The sequence below is a fragment of the Canis lupus genome, chromosome 9 (genome assembly GCF_011100685.1).
Source record: "Canis lupus familiaris isolate Mischka breed German Shepherd chromosome 9, alternate assembly UU_Cfam_GSD_1.0, whole genome shotgun sequence".
NCBI lineage: Eukaryota > Metazoa > Chordata > Mammalia > Carnivora > Canidae > Canis > Canis lupus.
In genome coordinates, this window is record NC_049230.1 from 12,096,739 (window position 1) to 12,117,160 (window position 20,422).

The 20,422-nt window shown below is 51.2% G+C and overlaps 1 protein-coding gene and 1 long non-coding RNA gene across 3 annotated transcripts in view; one reads left to right on the plus strand and one right to left on the minus strand.

The window, feature by feature from the left end:
- Window positions 1-19,721, plus strand: part of RGS9 (regulator of G protein signaling 9) — a 69,018-nt gene extending 49,297 nt beyond the window's left edge. For both annotated transcript variants that reach the window (XM_038546791.1, XM_038546792.1), the window contains exons 14-19: window positions 46-133; window positions 2,405-2,543; window positions 5,465-5,550; window positions 7,754-7,871; window positions 17,149-17,624; window positions 19,312-19,721. In XM_038546791.1, the coding sequence (XP_038402719.1) occupies window positions 46-133; window positions 2,405-2,543; window positions 5,465-5,550; window positions 7,754-7,871; window positions 17,149-17,624; window positions 19,312-19,462 (1,058 nt within the window). In that variant the 3' untranslated portion in view covers window positions 19,463-19,721. The remainder of the gene's footprint in view (window positions 1-45; window positions 134-2,404; window positions 2,544-5,464; window positions 5,551-7,753; window positions 7,872-17,148; window positions 17,625-19,311) is intronic.
- Window positions 9,109-14,779, minus strand: LOC111097329. The gene is made up of 3 exons (XR_005364288.1): window positions 13,934-14,779; window positions 10,815-10,922; window positions 9,109-9,386 (listed from the first exon to the last, which is right to left on the minus strand). It is a non-coding gene; the product is annotated as an uncharacterized LOC111097329 (long non-coding RNA).
- Window positions 19,722-20,422: the final 701 nt, after the last annotated feature.

The window sequence follows — 20,422 nt, forward strand, 5'->3', positions numbered from 1 at the left end:
TTCCTGCCTGGCTTTTGTCTGCGTGGACCCCTGCTCCCCGTGCAGGAGAGAATCTGGGATTCTGGGAAGCCTGTGAAGATCTGAAGTACGGAGATCAGTCCAAGGTCAAGGAGAAAGCAGAGGAGATTTACAAGTGAGGACTAGCCAGATTGTTGGGAGAGCCTCCCTGCGGCCCCCCCCCCCCCCCCCGCCCCGCTGGCCACCCATCACCTCGGGTGGAAGGGGAGGGACCACATTCCTGGTGTGGGCTCAGGCTCTGCAGCTGCCAGTGCTATAGATAGATGCATCCCCACTGAGGCTTGGGGCTTCCTTGGGAGAAAGGCTGGGGAGGTGCGTGGCGTCCCTGCCCCGTTCCCAGGGGAATGTGCTCAGGAGTTAGAGCAAGCTGCCCAGAGTCATAATGCACTGCTTTGTTTTTGACTAAATCTCCTTAGATGTCCTGGGAGGGGTGTGTGTGCGCGTGTGTGCGGGTTTGAGAGAGAGGAGAGAGACAACAGGTGGAAGAGGAAAGCCTCCTATCCTCAGCCAGCTTGGAGAAGTGAAGACCATGAGGTCAGGGAATGTCCCCAAGTCTCTGGGATGGGGCCCCCAGCTTGGAGTACAAATGTGGGCTCATCTCTTCTTTTGCCTGTAATGGCTCTGGGCCCTGCTAGCTCAGCACAGCAGTGAGTCTGTTCTGCTCCAGGCCTGCTTCTCCCCAAAATTGCCCTCCATGTTACCCAAGAACCCAGGGTTCTAGTTCAGAGGGCCAGGCCCGCCTCTTCTGGAGAGGAAGAGGAGGTGGGCCGAGACCTGGGCCTGCTGAGCTGCAGAGCTGTTGAGATGTGCGCCCACCCCCCCGCGGCTCCCCCCTCCGGCTGAGCTGGGCGGGCCTCTCTGCCAGTCCTTCTCTCTGCCTTGGTCGTAGTGAACACCAGCCTTGGGCTCTGAGTGCCCAGCATGTTCAGTTCATATACACGTAGCAGTGGTTTTCAGAGCCTAAGCGGTGTGCCAGGCTGTGTGCTGGGCTGGGACCGGCCCCCGCCGGCCACCAGACTGTAGCTTCAGTTGGGGCAGCAGGCCAGATGGCCCCTCCGCCCTGAGTACTTGTCCCTTTGGATGTCTGGTGTCCTTCCGACAGGCTCAGAATGGGCTACTGCAACTTCCCGAAAGGTTCCTCATACTTGGGGGCATCTTGCACTTTCTCAGAAATGTCCCCACCTCCTCCCACAGGGGGGACTGTGCACATGGAGAGAAGAGGGAGTGCGGGTGGGATTCTCCTTCCAGGAAGGTCCCCTGATGTCCTTGCTCAGAACAGTGGCACCTGACCGACTCACACCCCACGACACACAACTCCTAACTCCAAAAATCAGCTGTAAAAAACCTTGCTGCCTCCACCTAACAGCTAGCTTCCTTTTTCCCTAGGCTCCTCTATTACAGTGTCTTAGTCTAAATTCCAAAATTTTGATGTCTAGCTTCAGGGTGTGGCAAAACATTCATGGATTTCTAACTCTGAAACAAGTCAAAACTGGAAATGCTGGAGAGCCAGGTGGCTGAGTTTGGGTTCTCGTTGGGGCCATCCGCCCTCTGCTGGGACTGTGGCTGCCTCCTGACTCAGCATAGGAGATCCTTTCCCTTTCCCTTTCCCTTTCCCTTTCCCTTTCCCTTTCCCTTTCCCTTTCCCTTTCCCTTTCCCTTTTCTTTCTTAAGATTTTATTTATTTATTCGTGAGACACACAGAGAGAGGCAGAGACATAGGCAGAGAGAGAGAAGCAGGCTTCATGCAGGGAGCCTGATGTGGGACTCGATCCCAGGACCGTGGGATCATGACCTGAGCTGAAGGAAGACGCTCAGTCACTGAGCCACCCAGGTGTCCCGAGATTCATTTTTAAATACATCTAGAGAGCCTGGCTGGCTCAGCGGAGCATCGGACTCTTGGTCTCAGGGCAGTGAGCTTGAGCCCCATGTTGGGTGTAGAGATGACTTGAAAAAAGGATTTTAAATACTTCTAGACTGGGCCAAAGGAGAGCAGAGGCCCTGGAACCCCTGTTTGGGGAAGTCTCGGCCTGGTTCTAGGTGGGCCCCAAGTCAATAAGGCAAAAGGCATTAAATAGGAAATTGGATTCTGTCTTCCAGTGGCTGGCCTTGCTGCACCAACTGTTTGCTCTCCTAGGGGTTGGGAACACTGAAGTTAAATACGCACCTGCTGAATACTGGTGTTGACATTTTCTTGCTTCTAAGAAATGTCCCTTGACAACCTGTTGAGACTCTTTACTGTCCCCTTAAGAAGGACTGCTGTCATTCCCAGTGACCTGCTTCATTCTGGGTGACCCGAGTCATGTCGATCCTTCCCTCCCAAGCAGCTGTAAACTTTCATTAGCTGACTTGGTTGAGCTACTGGCTAACATATTCCTCCCTGCTCCAGGCTCTTCTTGGCCCCAGGGGCGAGACGGTGGATAAACATAGATGGCAAAACCATGGACATCACAGTCAAGGGGCTGAGGCATCCCCACCGCTACGTGCTAGATGCCGCGCAAACCCACATCTACATGCTCATGAAGAAGGTAGGTGGGGTCTGTGCGGATGGCGATCTGGGGCCAGGATGCCCTTCCCTTCTCAGGTACCTGGAAAAGTCTTTACCTATGGGAGCAAAGGGAGATGCTGTGTGGCTTCTGCTCTGCTGGTGTTGGGGTACAGTGTTGTCAACAGTCTCTTCCACCCATCCACTGGCCCGGAACCTCCCCGAGGCTGCAGTCTTGGTGGCTGGGTGGGAATGGGGGGACACTTACAGATGCTATGTGCATCCTTCTGGGCTGTCACTCTGCGGTAATGGTACAGGCATTCATGCCCTGGTGATGAGAGTGTTGCCACAATAGCTGTTATTTAGTGGGGGCTTGGGAGGTGCTGTCACAGTGCAAAGCATGGAACTTTGTATCAAGGACAACCCATGGGGCAGGACTTGCTTCTCCAAGGCCTAGATAATCCAGGGTCTCCTCAGAGGTGAAGTCAAGAGCCAAACTGTGTCCGCCTGCATCCGAAGGCACCTCTTAGTCTCTAGCATAGAATGGTGGCAGTTCTGGAGGCCCTGACCCTAAGCAAGTATCACAGGTTGGGGGTGGGGAGGAGTTTAGTATCTGAAAGAGACTGATTTGGTGTGATGATGGTAAAACCCTGTGGGAATTCAGGTGGCCTTCCTGGGTTATTTTTTTTTAAGATTTTATTTATTTATTCATGAGAGACACACAGAGAGGCAGAGACACAGGGAGAGGGAGAAGCAGGCTCCCTGCAGGGAGCCCCATGTGGGACTTGATCCCAGGACCTGCGATCATGCCCTGAGCTGAAGGCAGACCCTCAACTGTTGAGCCATGCAGGCATCCTGCCTTCCTGGGTTATTAATGAAAAGTGAACATGGTGGGAATTTTTAGGAAACTGTTAAAAAAAAAAAAAAAGAACCTGAGACACATATTAGTCACTTTCTTAAGAAATTAGAATTTGGGGCTTGGTGTTGGCCTAAGAGAGGTTTGTTTCTTACTTGATGTCATAAGAAGACTTTCTTCAGAGGTACCTGGATGGCTCAGTCTATTGGGCAGCTGACTCTTGATTTTGGGTCAGGTCATGACCTTAGGGAAGTGGGAACGAGCCCCCCATCGGGCTCCTTGCTCAGTGGGGCGTCTGCTTGAGATTCTTTCTCCCTGCTTACATGCATACACATACACTCTCTCTCATAAATAAATAAATCTTAAAAAAATAAGACTTTCTTCACTTGCTTTAACTTCACATTACTGCAGTTATTCTTATGGCAAAGTATCTCTAGAAACTTTCATTTAAAAAAAAAGAAACCTTCATTTATTTATATGATGGTGGTTTGTTTGAGTGGCAAATTTTTATTAGCTTCCCTTAATTATATTTCTTTTTTTTAGTCTTTTATGTATATTGTGTTATAAAGAGATATTTTTACTTTGCTTTTCTTTTTTGAAGATTTTATTTATTTGAGAGAGAGAGAGAGAGAGAGAACGTGAGCTGGGGGAGGGGTAGAGGAGGAAGAGGGAGAAGCAGATTCCTCACTATGGAGGGAGCCCAACACGGGGCTCCATCCCAGGACCCCAAGATCACAACGTGAGCCAAGGGCAGATGCCTAACCTACTGAGCCACCCAGGCACCCCTTCTTTGCTTCTAAAATATGTAATAGTTTAGAATTTTCATGAAGGTGAACCACTTTTCTCCACTTATTTTCCATCAGTGGGGTTTATCTGTTTAGCTTACAAGAAGACTCTCACTTCCTTAATAATGGTCTTCCTTTGGGTATTTTGACATACATTTTGATTCTTAAAAATGTGGTTTTATACAGCCTTTTTCAGAGACACCCATGGAAGCCAGATTCTAGCCAGAGCAAAACGGAGTCATGCATAACTTAAGAACAACACATACACTTAGTGGACTGTGTGTCCCTATTGGCTGTGTCCTATGGCAATAAACTCAACATGACGCGGTGATCTATAATCTCCACTCCCAGACTCTTTCCTGGTCCTCATAACTTTTACTGCTACCACTTAGTCTTTAAAATGGTACCGTTTGGGATCCCTGGGTGGCACAGCGGTTTGGCGCCTGCCTTTGGCCCAGGGCGCGATCCTGGAGACCCGGGATCGAATCCCACGTCGGGCTCCCGGTGCATGGAGCCTGCTTCTCCCTCTGCCTGTGTCTCTGCTTCTCCCTCTCTCTGTGACTATCATAAATAAATAAAAATTTTAAAAAAAATTAAAAAAAATGGTATCGTTTTGATAAATTTGAAAAACTCAGTCCCTGGATTGTTGCTGTGGGCCTCATCCCATGTTTGTTATAATGAGAGTTTTGAGTTGGTTTGGAAGTGACAAGCATTCATGAAGTGACTTCTCTGATTCTGCCAACGTCCAGGAAATAGCCATACAAGAGAAATCAGACTCTTGGTCTTTTAAAAAAATTATTTTTATTATTTTCTTGCTTTTATATCCAAATTCAGGGCAGAAGGGGGTGTTTGTGGGCTTCGAAGTGGGCTCCATGCTCATGGCTGCTTATTTTCCTTGGAAGGAGATACTGGGTGGGAGAGGTAAGGTACAGGTGGCCTGTCATCTCACGCTTGCCTCCCAGAAGGTGGATGTTAGCACAGGGCGTTACAGACCACAGTGCAGCCAAAGTGTGTCAGAATCGGCGGGAGGCTTGTTTTAAGACTCCAATGGCCCCATCCTTGGGATTTCTGATTTCATAGGATCGGGTGGGCCCAAAGATATGTGCTTCTAGCAAGTTGCCGGGTACAATTGATGCCGCTGGTCCGGGGACCACACTTGAGGACCGTTGCTTTAGACACACGTCTGAATGCCTTTCACACAGGATGCAGATTCCCTTAACTTTGTCATCTCACTGCCCGGGGAGGGCTTGGAAACAGCAAGCATATTCGTTTGATTTGACACTTCCCCTCTCTTAATTACTGTTTTTCTCTTGTTCCCCCTAGGATTCTTATGCTCGCTATTTAAAATCTCCGATCTATAAAGAAATGCTGGCGAAAGCTATTGAACCTCAGGGAACCACCAAAAGAAGGCAAGTAGAGTGGTCTCTAATTGCTGGTTGCCTGCTGTTTTGTTTACAGGGAAGTGAGGGTCTTTTTCAGCCAAATGGCCGTGATTGAGATATTTGCTTGATGAAAATATTGGGGACTGGGAAGGATTTCTTAAGGGTATGATTGCCTTGTTGGCTTCAGAATGCCCTGAAATCATTCTAGCAAGATTTCCTTAGTAATTAACTGCCAGTAAATTTGGTTTCCCTGACACTGGTTCGAGAAAGTTCTGATTATCAGACCCATCATTGCCCTTGCACAAATGGAAGCCTCTCATCGGTTTGTTAATTGCTACGCTTGCCCACCTTGAAACTAATTTGTGGGAATTAAGTTAGCCATGTCCTCAGATCCTTGGAAAGTCCCAAGACCTTAGAGAACATAGCCGACTACACCCCCAGAAAAACAGCAGACTAATGGGGGAAATGAACAGGGGCATTCTAAGCATCCTTGTTGACGCCAGGGACCCCCTTTTTGTGAATCCCCTGTTAACTGGTTCGTGTGCATCTTCCCCATTGGAGAGGTGGGTCATCCCGTCTAGCAGAACCCGTGGGCAAAGGATAAAATGTTCCGAGGGGCAGTTTGAACTCATTCTGGGGAGGGGGAAGGGCGAGAAAACTCTGTAGGGACTGAAGATTCAAAAGAGGAGCCTAGTGACAGCTTGAACAAAGACACGGGACTTTGGCAGAGGCTTTCCCAGAGCCAGCGCGTGGCCTGTCCCCCCATGGTTGGTAAATGTTCCCCTGTTTGCCGGCTCAGCCCACGCTGGGCTCTTTTCCAGCGACTCCAACTCAATTCAAAAGAGGGGTGGTTGGACCGGAGCCTTTATCAAAGGAGCTTAGAAAAAACAACCCAACTTGGTTTCATTCTTGAGGATAATGGCCCTGTTATAAAAAGGAGAGAAAGGAAGTCTCTGTGGTGCTATTCTTCTAGGTTTACAGGGAAGGAAGGGAGTTCAGTGTCCCTGGGGGCTTGAAAGCTTCTCCTTTGAGCCACAGAAGGGAGTATAATCTCTCCAGAAGTTCTGCCAGAAAGTAGTGGGGAAGGGAGGACAATCTCGTATTTCTCTCTCCAGATATTTTGTAAGTTGGGGCAGACCTGATAAATCAGCTGGGATCTTTTCTGGAGCACCCCGAGGTGGGACGGGGGCTTGGGTGCTGGGGTGGCATGAGGGCCCCGGTGCACCACTGGCTTGGGAGTGGGGACTTGTGGGTGTGGTGGTGTCCCTGTGAGTGAGAATACCTGTGTGAAGGCTCCTGTACCGAGGGAAGCTCAGCCTGTACATATGTGGGGGTTGCGGTGGGTGTGAGTTTGTCCCATGGCTCTTGAGCGTCAGACGACGTATGAAACTTAATTTCTCTGGAACCAGTTAAATCGAGCTCCATGCTTCCCCTTGGCAGGGCTGGTGGGAGACCCAAGTTCAGGCCTGACTTACTGGTAGGAGAGCCCTCATCTTCTTCCCTAGGGCAGATACAAGAATCCTCTGGGCCTTTGTAGTCCAGAGATTTGGGGAGGTCTTGGGTTTTAAGTCCGCCCTTGCTGCTGAAATGCTTGTTTTCCAGGCATTGCAGCTCCCCATTACCTTCATCACTCAGACACCCAGAACTTTCACCTGGTCCCCAAGACAATGGTAGACAGAGTTGGGTCCCCGGAACCCATGCTTGACTTCTTTTGAGGTCTTGACTCATCCAGCGCACGCACAGTACCACCAGCCCACCGACCCTCTCCAGGCCTCTTCCCCCTTGCTTTGCTGGCCCAGCCTCTCCCTCTTGGGAGCCCAGCTCTTTTCTTCCTTCCCAGATCCCTGGCTTTTGAAAACAAATGCTCCAACTGCTCCCTGAGGCCAGAACCCTTGGAGCCCCCTTCTTTCAGGAAGAGCCCACTGGGAAGTTCAGCTGACACATTGATTTCTAACCCTTGTAGAAGGCAGGTTATCACCGCCACAGCAGCCCTCCTTGTGCCTAGTGTAAAATCCAAGGGCAGCCGGTACTCATCTGGTCCGTCCAACAATGGGGGAGAAAGAGCTAAGGTGGAACATGACTCTGAGGGCCCCCCTTGGGGCTCACCAGGAAAATGAGGAAAAAGCCCAGATTCTGGTCCTGCAGCTCCGTCTCCCATCAGGTGGTACAGAGGCCCTGCTGGGTGGGCCACTTGCCTTTCCACCAACCGCCACCCTGTCCTTCCTTCTAGCTCCGGCCTCCCATTTATGCGGCGCCACCTGCGTTCCAGCCCGAGCCCCGTCATCCTGAGGCAGCTGGAAGAAGAAGCCAAGGCTCGAGAAGCAGCCAACACAGTGGATATCACCCAGGTCATGAGCAAGCTGGACCGTAGGAGCCAACTCAAAAGAGAGCTACCTCCTAAATAGATCTGTGATCTTGTGGGGGGTGGGGTGGGGGATGGTGTGGGCAAAGAAAGGCAGGATCAGAGCCTAGAGAATGCTGTTCCCCATTAGTGAGGTAGTGGGGCAGCCAGGTTCATCCCATACTCCCCCGACCTCCTTCATGGTGGACTTCCTAATGCCAGGGCAACTAGAGCTAGGCCCCCCAACCCCCCAGCTCCAGTTCACCAAGGGCCAGGATTGCCAGCGGTGGGGTGAGGTCACCTGTCTCACTTGCTGAGGGGGTTCTTGCAGCGGGAGCATAGAGAAAACAGGATGCTTCATGAGCCACCATTTGCTTTGGAAAATGAAGGAGGAGGCCCCTCTACTCCCACAAGGCATAGTGTTTTTTCAGGTACATCGTTTCAGATAGCTTAATGAACCTCCTCACCCCATCTCCCCAATTTAGACTCTGCTTCTAAAGGAGTCTGAGATCCTTCCCAGGGACTAGCTGCAGGGTCCCCAGGACTCCCCTCCTATACCTTCCTGGAAAGGCCCTGCTAAGACATCCCTGGTGAGCTTGCTCTTGGTCACAGTTAGGGAGGGTTGGTGAGCTCTCTCCTTCCTTTTTTTCTACCCGTCCCCTGATACCTACCAGGGGAATATGTAGCTGGTAGGGATGAAGGACTCAGGCTAGAAGCCTCCAGAACAGTCAAGGGGAAACAGCTTTCTGAGGAGCTTCATTGTGGGTAAAGGAAAGGTGCTAGTATCTTCATTCGTGGGAAGAGAGATGGTAAATACCTGGATGTTTTCAAGATGAATTAGGGTCAAAGATAATACTCCTTGGGATATTTTCTTTCTTTCTTTTATTTTTTATTTTTTATTTTTTTTATTCTCTTTTTTTTTTTTTTTTCTAATTTATTTTTTTATTGGTGTTCAATTTACTAACATACAGAATAACACCCAGTGCCCGTCACCCATTCACTCCCACCCCCCGCCCTCCTCCCCTTCTACCACCCCTAGTTCGTTTCCCAGAGTTAGCAGTCTTTATGTTCTGTCTCCCTTTCTGATATTTCCCACACATTTCTTCTCCCTTCCCTTATTTTCCCTTTCACTATTATTTATATTCCCCAAATGAATGAGAACATATAATGTTTGTCCTTCTCTTTTATTTTTCATTAAAGATTTTATTCATTTGTTCATGAGAGACACAGAGAGAGAGGCAGAGACACAGTCAGAGGGAGAAGCAGGCTCCCCACAGGGAGCCCAATGTGGGACTCGATCCCAAGACCCCGGGATCATGCCCTGAGCCAAAGGCAGATGCTCAACCACTGAGCCACCCAGGTGTCCTTCTTTTGGATATTTTCTAGATGCTGGTGCTTCCGTCCTGTGTAGCTCTAGACTAGGTCAGTCCTTGGTCAGGGTGGAAGGGGAGAACAGATCAAACTCTGACCTCAGGAGGAATACAAGGTAATTCTTGAAGTTAGTTAGCCTCACCTCATACACCTGTGTAAGAACATAAAGGAGATAGAGTAAGTCAGTGAGCCAGGAACCGACATAGCACAGCAAAAAGACTCATATGACACATTTTACTGAGTATCTATTATGTGCCAGGCATTGGTGACTACAGTGGGCATGGTCTCCATCTCATAGAGCTTATAGTCTAGGACTGACAAAAAATAATGAAGCCGACTGTATCACTACCTTTGCTGACAACCACAAAACTAGAGCGGCATCCAGTAGTCAGGGTCTGTTGCTCATAGGTTTAGAGTCATCTGTGCGGCTCTGTTGATCTTGGAGCTCATTCCCATCCCTGGAGGAATGGTCTGTGGTAGCCTAAGCTGGGATGAGTGGAATGATTCTTCTCTACTTCTCATGTCTCTTGTCCTCTGACAGCCTGGCCTCAACATGATCTGGCATGATCGATGCTGATGGTGGAATTGCAAGGGAGTGAGTGGAAATGCATAGAGTCTTGAGGTGTAGGCTTAGAATTGGTGCACAGTCTTCCACCTCATGTTCTTGGCCAAATCAAGTTACAAAGCCAGCCTAGAACCAAGGGGTGAGGAAGTAGACTCTAGGGAGAGTCTTTAGGGAGATAAATTGTAAAGTCTTGTTGCAAAAGACGTGAAGACAGGAAGGATGAAGAATTGAAGCCATCATTGCAATCAACAACAACACACTTATGTGGTCAAACCTGTACAAGGTGTTATAAAGGAAATGGATACGATGCTGTGATAGGAAAAAGGAGGGTTGTGTACACTAAGATGGCCTCTCCAAGGTGGTAACATATAAGAGGGTGAGAAAAAAATGGGCCATAGGAAGCATGTGGGCAGGCAGGGAGAACTTTCCAGGCAGAGGGGACTGTCTGCATGTGTAAAGGCCCATTGTGGGGAAGCAGCTTGGAGTGAATGCAAAGCTAGGCAAAGGGAGCCTCATGGGCAAAGGAGGCATGGCACAGCGTGAGCTTAGAGAGGTGGGCAAGACCAGGTCATTGGGGACTTTTTAGGTCATCACAAGGAGTTTGTGGCTCTTGGTTTTATGTTAGCAAAATGATCCCATTATTCTCTCCATTTTCCCCAGTCGTAGACTAGTTTACACTCTGGAAGAGCAATCAGAGGTATGCTTTGGTCATCTCTCTTTTGAAGAATGTTGGAGTCTTTCAACTCAGGGAGGGCACCCCAAGCAGAAGTTTCTGGTAATGGCCATTGTGTACTGAGTGACGTGAGGCAGGGCCATGTCTCATCGCTTGGAGCCTAACACCTGAGGTAGTGAGTTCTGCAGAAGCGTATATCATGTGAAGGAAGGAAGGAAGGAAGGAAGGAAGGAGGAGGGAGGGAGGGAGGGAGGGAGGGAGGGAGGGAAAGGAAAGGAAAGAGCCCTGGATTTGGAGAAGGCTAGTGGTAGGTGGCCTGTGGTCTTCACCAAGTCACTTACTGTCTCTGCTTCCTGATTCATGAAGTGAGGGGTTGAGACCGGATCCATACTTCTTGAAACAGACTTTGTGAATTCCAGGAGGGTACCGAGCCTGGGGCTTCCATTTTACTTGAAGATTTAAAATGAGATGAAACTTAGGTGATTTTAAATTTTCTTGCATTAAAATAATCATGAATGTATTATGAATTAGAATGCAAAATGTACATGAATTTTTTAAGCTAAAAATTGAGACATCAAAGACATTTCGTGCTTGGCTGTGGCAGGTTTAGGCTTTGCCCTCAGACTCCTGGGAGAGTATGTTTACCAGGCTCTCCTGCTGTTTGTCCTACTTTACTGGGGAAGCTAGAGAAGCATGAAATCAGAAGTGCATATTCACTACCCTTTCTAGTTACCTCATAGGAGTGGAGAGCACATGCCCGGTGCAATAGTGGTGAGGATGGCGGGGTATCAAATGCATTGTGAATTCTTCAAGTTACAGACTGCATCAAGTTCATCTTTGACTCAACCATCTGCCATCGGCCTCCTCATGTGTGAGATGTGTCTGCTTGACAGGTCTCTCACCTTCCAGTAGATGACCAGGGGCACATAGGGACACCACACATATCAATGGAAACATTCCCAATGTCAGATACACAAGGATCCCACACTCTAATGAGAGGCACAAGCGTGTAAAGTTGGCTGTCGTGCTTGATGGGATAAATAAGTGTCAATAAGTATTGTGACACTACCCCTCTGAAGGAAGGTGGGAGATGAATGGCTTTAGTCCCGGAGAGTGACATTTATGTCCTCTGAGTGTTCTCTAAACACCTGCTCTGTGCTATGTCCTCTGAGTGTTCCCTAAACACCCAGTGAAGGGTGCCATGGCCGATACAAAAATGGACGAGAGGTTCTTCACCCTCAAGGGGCTGACAAGGGTGCGTGGGTGCAAAGATGCAAGGTGAGACAGAATGGGATGGAGGCTGGGGTGGTGTACAGCACATCAGAAGAGCACAGAGACGGGACAGGATCGTGAGGCCTGGAGGACGGAGGACGAATCCTCCAGAATCTCTCATGTTTGGCAGCAAAGGAGCCACAGGTCCCTACCCAACTTTGAGGTTTCCTAAGTGTCCGCTGCTGGGCTCCAGCAGGTGGAGGCTGCTCCTGCTAGCTTGCTCTGTGTGGCACACGTAACAGGAGCCCCGCAAGGTCTGTTTGACTCTCAAAGATTCAAACAGTATCTTGGAATCTTTGAGAATCAAACAGTATTTTGAAAATAGTGTTTGTTGGGACAGCATTATTGCTCTATTTAATGATTATGGTATTCTCTGCTGTCTGTGTCCTTAGACACCATCGTAATTCCTTAATGCCAGGTTTTAAACTGCTTGAGTTTCTCTGTTTGTGGTGGGGTATAGATTATGCTAGAATATAAACTATGTGGTAAAGTACCAGGATTTACTCTGTAGAATTTCTTTTTCAAGCTTGACTTTTAGAGAGAGGACTGTTCTTTTTTTTTTTTTTTTTAAGATTTTATTTATTTATTCATGAGAGACACACAGAGAGAGAGAGACAGTGTTAGACATAGGCAGAGGGAGAAGCAGGCTCCACGCAGGGAGCCCGATGTGGGACTCGATCCTGGGACTCCAGGATCATGCCCCGGGCTGAAGGCAGATGCTCAACTGCTGAGCCACCCAGGCGTCCTGAGAAAGGACTGTTCTTGTGAGGATTGTGATAGTATAAAGGCTAGGGACAATAGGTAGAGTACATTGGATAATGTCTGGCATATAATGGTTCAATAAATGCTAGCTACTATTATCAGTGTCATAACCATTATCACTGTCACCGTCCTCATCATCATCACCATCCTCTTCCTCATATCACTGTCATCACCATCACTATCAACATCATCATCACCACCACCACCACCACCACCACCATAACCATCGCTATCACCACCACTAGCACCATCATCACCACCTTCATCATCATCATCACTGCCACCATCACTACCATAACCATCATCACCATTGTCATCATCATCACCATAACCATCATCACCACCACCATTACACCATCACCACCATCACCATCACCACCATTACCACCATAATCATCATCACCATCATCACCATCATCACCACCATCCCTAGCAGCATATGGTCTCAGAGTAAGCTTGGGCTTTCTGCATCTGTCAACATCATCCCATACAGTGATTCATTATTCTTTGTTATTCTTTATTATTTAGGGCATTTCCTGAAGTGTGTTTACAACTTTGTTTCCCTAAACCATCTTACTTCTCTGCTCTCTCAGAGTCTTGCAGTGTGGCCCTCCCCACTCTCCAGAGACCAGGATATATTTGAAGGGAGGAGAGTGGGGCATTGGTGTCATATCTGCTGTCTATGAGAGGGCTGACCAGCAACCGTACAGTGACTGGTCCATCCTCTGGTTCCAGCTTCATGGCTACAGTAAGGGGAAGGTCTTGTGTGAGGCTGTGCCAAACCAGATAGTAGGTAGGAGGAATGATGGGTTCACCCTTGTAGATTGTTCTCCATGGAGCCAGTTTGCTTATGGGCTTTTCGAGGCAATGGGGAAAGGGAAAGGAAGGAGGGACCATAGGGACCGCTGTGTACACTGCATGATGAACCTGAACGTGGCTCACAGGATGGGGGAGTCCAGGAGGCCACAAGGTCTCCTTCAAATTCTCAGCCAGTTTCTAGACAAAGTGAATCGCATCTCTTTGCACCACCTGCTTTGCACTCCATTGAAAGGCCTGTGATTGTGTTTTCATGTCACTGTGTACCCACTGCATTTCATGCTCCTCTCCCCGTTCTGTTCGCTCCTTGCATAATAAAACAGCAGCACAAGACCAAACGAACCAAGCTCTCAGAGCTTCACCGTGTCTCTGCGTGTCACATTTCTTTGCCATGTGCCTTGCATGCCACTGCTTCGCTGCCTCACACCAATGGTGGGCATGGCATGTGCTGGAGGGACTAGGTCTCTGTGGGAGGGGCCAGAGTCACGGAGGGATGGGGTAAAAGGTGTCCTGCTACAGGTATCCAGGGCCAATGGCGCTAATGGCTATTTGCCCAGAAGGGACCTTCCCGGGCCAGGTAAGTCAAGCAGGACAGTCGCTACTTCCTTACCTGTCTTGTCATTCATCCTGGAAAAGAAGGTGCTGGAGGAGGTGAGGGGTGAGCAGAGGACACAGAATTGGGTGGGTGCGGGGGGCGGTAATGGAGAGGCCCGTCCTGTCATAAACTCTACCATCTTGGTCAAGTTGTCATCTCCACGAACCTCAGTTTTCTTATCCGTAAAGTGGGAGTGATCACGAGTTTATTACAGGTTCTGAGAAAGTAGGATTCATGGTTGGGTGTCCTCAGTCAATTTATTGAGGGAGGAGAGCCTTGATGCCACTCCATCTCTCTTAACAAAGCCTATTTCCTAGTTTTGTTGTTTCAGTCTACTGTGCAGGACCCCAGGTCCTATCTGAGCCCCGCAGGCAATGGGATGGCCATCAGGATCAGTTGACGAAGCAGGGGCTGTGGGGTTACCCACTCCTGGGATTGAATTCTCATCTAGTTGCTGTGTTAGCTGTCTATTGCTGTGTAACAAAGTAGCCCGGACACAGATGCTTGTTAGCTCACAGTTGGCCAGAGGAGGCTGGGCTGGGTCCTCTGCTCATGGTCTCACACTCAAGGTCATGCCAGGCTGCTGTGTTCCTATTGGGGGGCTCTTGGGAAGGGTCTGTTCCAAGCTCATTGAGGTTGATGGTGAGGTTCAGTGTCTCATTGTAAGGCTGAAGGCCCCAGTGTTTTTTTGCTGGCTTTTAGCTGACGGCTGTACTCAGCCCCTAGAAGCCGCCCCAGTCCCTCTCATGTGTCCCCCTTCCACTTTCAAAGCCAGTAACAGAGAATTTCTCCTTCGTTGAATTCCTGTCATGCCTCAGACCTCTCTGACGTCTGTCTCTGGCCTCTAGACTCAGATCTGAAGGGTTCGTGTGATGAGGTCAGGCTCACTCAGATAATCCTTTGTTAATGTCACCTATGCCATATCACGTAGCCTGACTTTGGAGTGACTGTCATGTGACGTTTATGGTCTGCAACCACACTGGAAGACAGGGACGGGAATGTAGGGACCACCTTAGCATCCTACATAGCACAGTCCCTGTCGGTTGTGAGAGCCTCGGGAGGGTGATGAACCCCTCTGGACCTCAATTTTCTGTTCTCTAAAATGAGGGCATTACAGACACATACATCTACTAGCACATCGTAGATGCTTCCTGTGTTATAGGGCCGGACTCTTTTCACCAAACCATCGTCTCCTGACCCCTTAATTAGAGCAAGCTTTTATCATTATTCTCTCTCTCTCTTTTTTAAGATGTTATTTATTTTAGGCAGAGATGAGAGAGTGAGCAGGGGAAGGGCAGAGGGAGAGGGAGAAGCAGACTCCCCACTGAGCGTGGAGTCCAACATGGGGCTCGATCCTAGGACCCTGAGATCATGACCTGAGCTGAAACCGGGAGTTGGATGCTCCACCGACTGCACCACCGACTGCGTCCTTCCCCTTTATGGTCATGCTTGTCTGTGTTATGCAGACTGTGTCCAAGGTGAAGACCCTCATCTCCATAGAAGGACAGTGTTAGAGGCATACTGTGGGGCTCCTCAAACTCATTGGGCAGATAACAAAACCGTGACCTTGGGTGTCTGTTAGAAGATGCCGTCCCTCAGTTGCAGTCCCTGAGTCCCCGTGGGTGGGTCTGACTGGGGCTGGGATCTGCACCTGCAGCAGACACCCGGGGTGATTGTGAGGTGGGCTGAGGTGCAGGCCGCCCTGGGACATGCAGCCCGAGAGCCCGGCTTCAAAGCCTGCCTCGCCGTCCCCAGTGGCCTGTCCTTGGGGCTCACTTTTTGAATCATTAGTTTCCTCATCTATAAAATGGGGATAATGAGAGTTGGTCACCTTACCAAGTGGCTCTGGGAAATAAATGCAGTGATCCAAGAAAAGTGCTCAGCCCAGAGCCTCTTATTTGCTGATTCTCACTACATATTAACAACGATGAGTCTGTCAACCCTGGGGCCCCAGGTCTGGGCCTTGGCTCTGGTTTGTTGGCCTGTGGCTGCCAGAGCAGAGGAACAGAATTAGCGGCTCCCAGCTGCTGTTTCAGGATGGGATTGAGCTTGAACTTCGGGGAGCTGGTGGGGGAGAATGGAGACCACCCCCGGTGCCCCGTGGCAAAGCCTTCAGTGGCCTCCTGGCCTTTCTTTTCCTCCAAAAGCTGTCTTTGGATGTGCCTGGCACACTCGGGGTGACCTGGAAATCAGGCCACACCCCAAGGAAACCAGCTGCCTCCAGCTCAGTGCCCTGAGCTGCCCTCCTTTGGCCCCAGGACGATGCCCAGGCCCCAGGGGCAGGCAGGCTTCCCTAAGCGGGGCATCTGTGGGGCTGTGCCAGTTCCGGAGAGGGTTTGTTGTTCCCTGAAGTCCTTTCTGGTTCTCTCTCAGAGACAGCGTTGGCCTAACTGTCCTAGAGGGTCCCCTTCCCCACCAGGACCAGCACATCCTGGCTAGACTTTGGTGTGGGCACAACAAACTGGGCCGATGGGCCCTTAGAGGCCCGTCTGTGGAGGGTAGAGAGGTGGCAGCAGAGAGCCTCCCTGCAAATTCCAATTTTAACTTTGTCGGCTCAGACAAAGCTCTCTCGGGCTTCCTCGCTGAACACCTGCCTGGTCTGGCACTCCGGCCCCTCTGCTCCTTGACTCTGGGGCCTCGGGAGCCGGGGAGGCTGAGATCCCCCCCACTCCACCGACGTGTCCTGGTTCCACACTCAGTCTTTCTGGCCCCCCTGCTATGCTGTGGGAGGCGTGGAAAGTGCCAGAGCGTGGCCACCCCAAGTGTGGCCAGGTTGACAGGGGTCGGGGCCCAGGACAAGGTGGGCGGTCTCAAGCCAGCGGGGCCCCAGCCGGGGCTCCTCGTACCACCTCCACTGCTCCGTCACAGGGTTATAGATGCCTCCAGTCCTCAGGCTGGGAGCCCAGGATAGGGAAGGGATGGCGTGGGGGGTGGCGGGTGCTGAGCACAGTTCACTGGGGCAGGAGTTGAGGGGAACTGGAGGCCAGCCTGGCCACACCTGGTGCCCCAGGCCCCGAAGACAGTCTGCGATGCGGCCTGCCCGACTCCGGGCACCGTGGCGGGGGTCAGGGACGGGCAGCCCCTGGGCAGGAGGCCTCGTGCGGCTGTGCCACCGCGGCGGGTGGCTCTGGGCGCCCTCCCCGGCCCCCCGCTCCGGGCACGGGGAGGAGCTGAGGGAGCAGGGCCCCCGGGCCCACGCCACTCACTCTGGCTCTCTTTCCTCCCTGCAGCCGGGCCAGCACACCGCGCCCAGCCCTCACCTGGCCGTGTACACCGGGACCTGCGTGCCCCCCTCTCCTTCCAGCCCCTTCTCCCCGTCCTGCCGCTCCCCGCGCAGGCCCTTCCCCTCACCCGGCCGCTTCATCCGCAGGCCCAGCAGCGCCATCTGCCCCTCGCCCATCCGGGTGGCCCTGGAGAGCTCGGAGCCCAAGGGGGAGGCCAGCGGGCCGGGGGCCTGCGCGGGGCCAGCCGACGCTGACTCCCGGGGGGCCTCGGCCGAGCGCCCCTGGCCCCGGCCCCAGCCCAAGGCCCCGGCCAAGGCCCGCGCGGCTCTGACCTTCGGCAGGCTGCTGAGACGGGGCTGCTTAGCTTCCCCCGTCTTTGCCAGGCTCTCGCCCAAGTGCCCCCCGGTGTCCCACGGGAAGGTGCAGCCCCTGGGGGATGTGGGCCAGCAGCTGCCACGACAGAAAGCCAGGAGAGTAGCGAAGTAAGAACCAGAAGGGACTGTGCTGTGTGCGCGTGTGTGGGTGTGTGCACGTGTATCTCCGTGCATGGTGCACATACCTGTGCAGTGTGCACATGTGCCTGGAGGTCTATGCACACTTGCCTGCGTGAGCACGCATATGTGTGCATACGCCTGTGTGTGCACATGTGTGCACATGTCTGTGGGGCGGTGTGTTTGCACATTTGCCTGTGTGTGAGCATGCATGCATGTACATATGCCTGGGTATTTGTGTATATGTTTGCACACTTCACTGTGTGTGAACGTGCACAGTGAAGTGCACATATGTCTGTGGGCATGTGAGTGTGCATGTGTATGCATGTATGTTTGTGGCGGGGACCAGGGCTGTGTGGCTTGAACATGGTCTGGAACTGGGGGCTGGTGGGTTGGGTAACAGGGATTCTAGCCTAGTAGACACTAAAACAAGCTGTAAGATAGTTTCTAGGAACTCAGCATTGCCCTCCCCTGCTTCCTGAGAAAGAAGAGGAACAGGTGTCTCTCTTTTTCATCCTGTTCCCCCTTCTGTTCAGCACACACCCTGCCCCATCCCCCAAACGTTACTCTAATGAATCCACCGCACTTCTAAAGGGCAAGAAAGGCCAGTGGCAGCCCTGGGAACCACAGGTGTGGGGGCTCCAGTCCCCTCCCCTGTCTGAGGTGCCCTCGCCTCACCCACCCTCCTCCTGCATGTACCTGCGGACTCCCAGAGGGGCTTGCTGGGATCCCTGGTTCTACAGTCACTCCTGTGAAAACCACAGTGCGTCTCTTCTGAGAGGTGGCCCCTCTCTGCTCCATTGTGGGTGGCGTTGCAAGCCTGATTTCTGAGAACCCCAAGTGCCCTGAGGCAGCTTACCGGATGCAGAAAACTCCCAGGGGTACTCCATAGCTCCTGGACCAGTGACAGAAAGGAAAGTTGTGGACAAGGCAAAACTGTGAATTAGGCCCCACCTATGATGGTTTGGGGAAGACAGTTGGGGGTATCCCGGCACCAATCAACATGCGCCTGTGTTTGGCCTTGGCTGGTGTTGGAGAAAGAAAGCTCCACGCAGAGGTCTCAGGTTGCCATGGATACCGGAGCATCCCTGGCCTCCTCTGCCTGGCCAGTGTGCTTGGGAGACAGCAGGAGGCAGAGGTTATTAGTTCTCTGTTGCCCACGTTGTCAGGAGGAGGAGGGGGGGCAGGAAGGCGGCCAAGGATTGAGGGTGAGCATGTCTATCGATTCTTCCCAACTAACCTTACTCAGGGAATGTTCTAGCTTTGCAGCCGCTGCCATGCCACACACACACACACACACACACACACACACACACACACATGGGCTTGGGGCTTTTAACAGGTTCTTTGCTCAGGGGTACCACTTCATCAGAAGGCAGTCTAACTAGATTGAGGATTAAACTGCAGGCATGTCCTAATGGGACATCCCGAACTCATTAAAACCATAAAAAATTCAAGCCCCTCAAAAATGAAAATAAAACATCTTTCAAATCAGCCTCAATTCAGCAGAAAAATGTGAGTCCCTTTCTACCACCAATAAAAGAAATCCACCGAGCCATTTGCTGCACACAGAGTTTTTTTGGCAACTACACCTGCATGCCACTCTTCTCCAAGGATGTCAGGGTATGTTGAGGATTTGCTTTCCTTTTGAGCACTTGCTTTCCTTTTGTGCCTGAAGCTTTTTTCAGATCAAAATGGATGTGCCTACGCAGAGTGGGACCTGTCTGATGGACTCAGAGGACACCGGGACAGGAGAATCGGGTGACCAGGGCATAGAAAAGGAGGTCATCTGCCCCTGGGAGAGCCTGGCAGAGGGGAAAGCTAGCTGAGCCAGGGGCCGTGGACCAAGAAGACGCTTCCAGCAGACCCCGCCAGATGGGGCCATGGGCATGCTTGTTCTGGAACCAAAGTGCATTACGATCACCTTTGGGGGCCAGAGAGACAAGATGGGATGGATTATGGGGAAGTGTGTGCTGACTGGGGTCCCAATGGCCAATTCTTACCCTTCCTCCTCACCTTCCCTCCCTTGGGCAGAAGAAAGGCATGCGGACCAGAGGACTCTACTTGCTGCCTTAAAACCGATTAAAAAAAAAAAAAAGGTTAACTTGTAAGAGTCTTTTGGATTGGAATGTTAGTGTGTGTCTGGTTTTATTAGTTAGTTATGAGCTATTATTTACGAATTAAACTCATTTCTTGTTTGGTTCTAGGGACAAAGGCACACTAAGTCACTTTCAAGAACTCCCTTCCTGTCTAAATTGGTTTGTGCATGTTACTTTTATCAACGGAGCACCCCAGAGTGTGGCATCATTCAGGAAGGGGGTTATGGGGAAAGGCGTCTTTCTAGAATGCCGGGTGTGTTCAGATCCACCAAGAAGTAGAAACAAGATGGGATTAGATGGGCAAGGGATATTTGGGGGGAAGGATAAAGAGTGGGAGCTGGAGCTGGAGGGGGTGAGGGCTGTCAGACCCTGTGCCAGGCTGGCCTCCGGGGAAGGGGCAGCGGGCAAGGGAGAGTCTCAGATGGCAGCACAGTTCCAGGAAAGTTTTGACCAAGCCACTAGGGTGTCCCTGAGGCAAAGTCACCATAGGAGGAGTTCCTATGTCTGGCAAGAATGGTTTCCCTTAGCACCTCCACCATGCAAGGTCACTGGTTGGGACCCGGGGGGAAGCCTGGCCACCGCATGGACACACTGGTGGCCATCAGTCCATATGCTCCCCGAAGCAGGAGATCTGAGCACGCATGTTCATGGCCGCTGCATGCAGTCTGGTAGGTACCTCTGGATGCATCC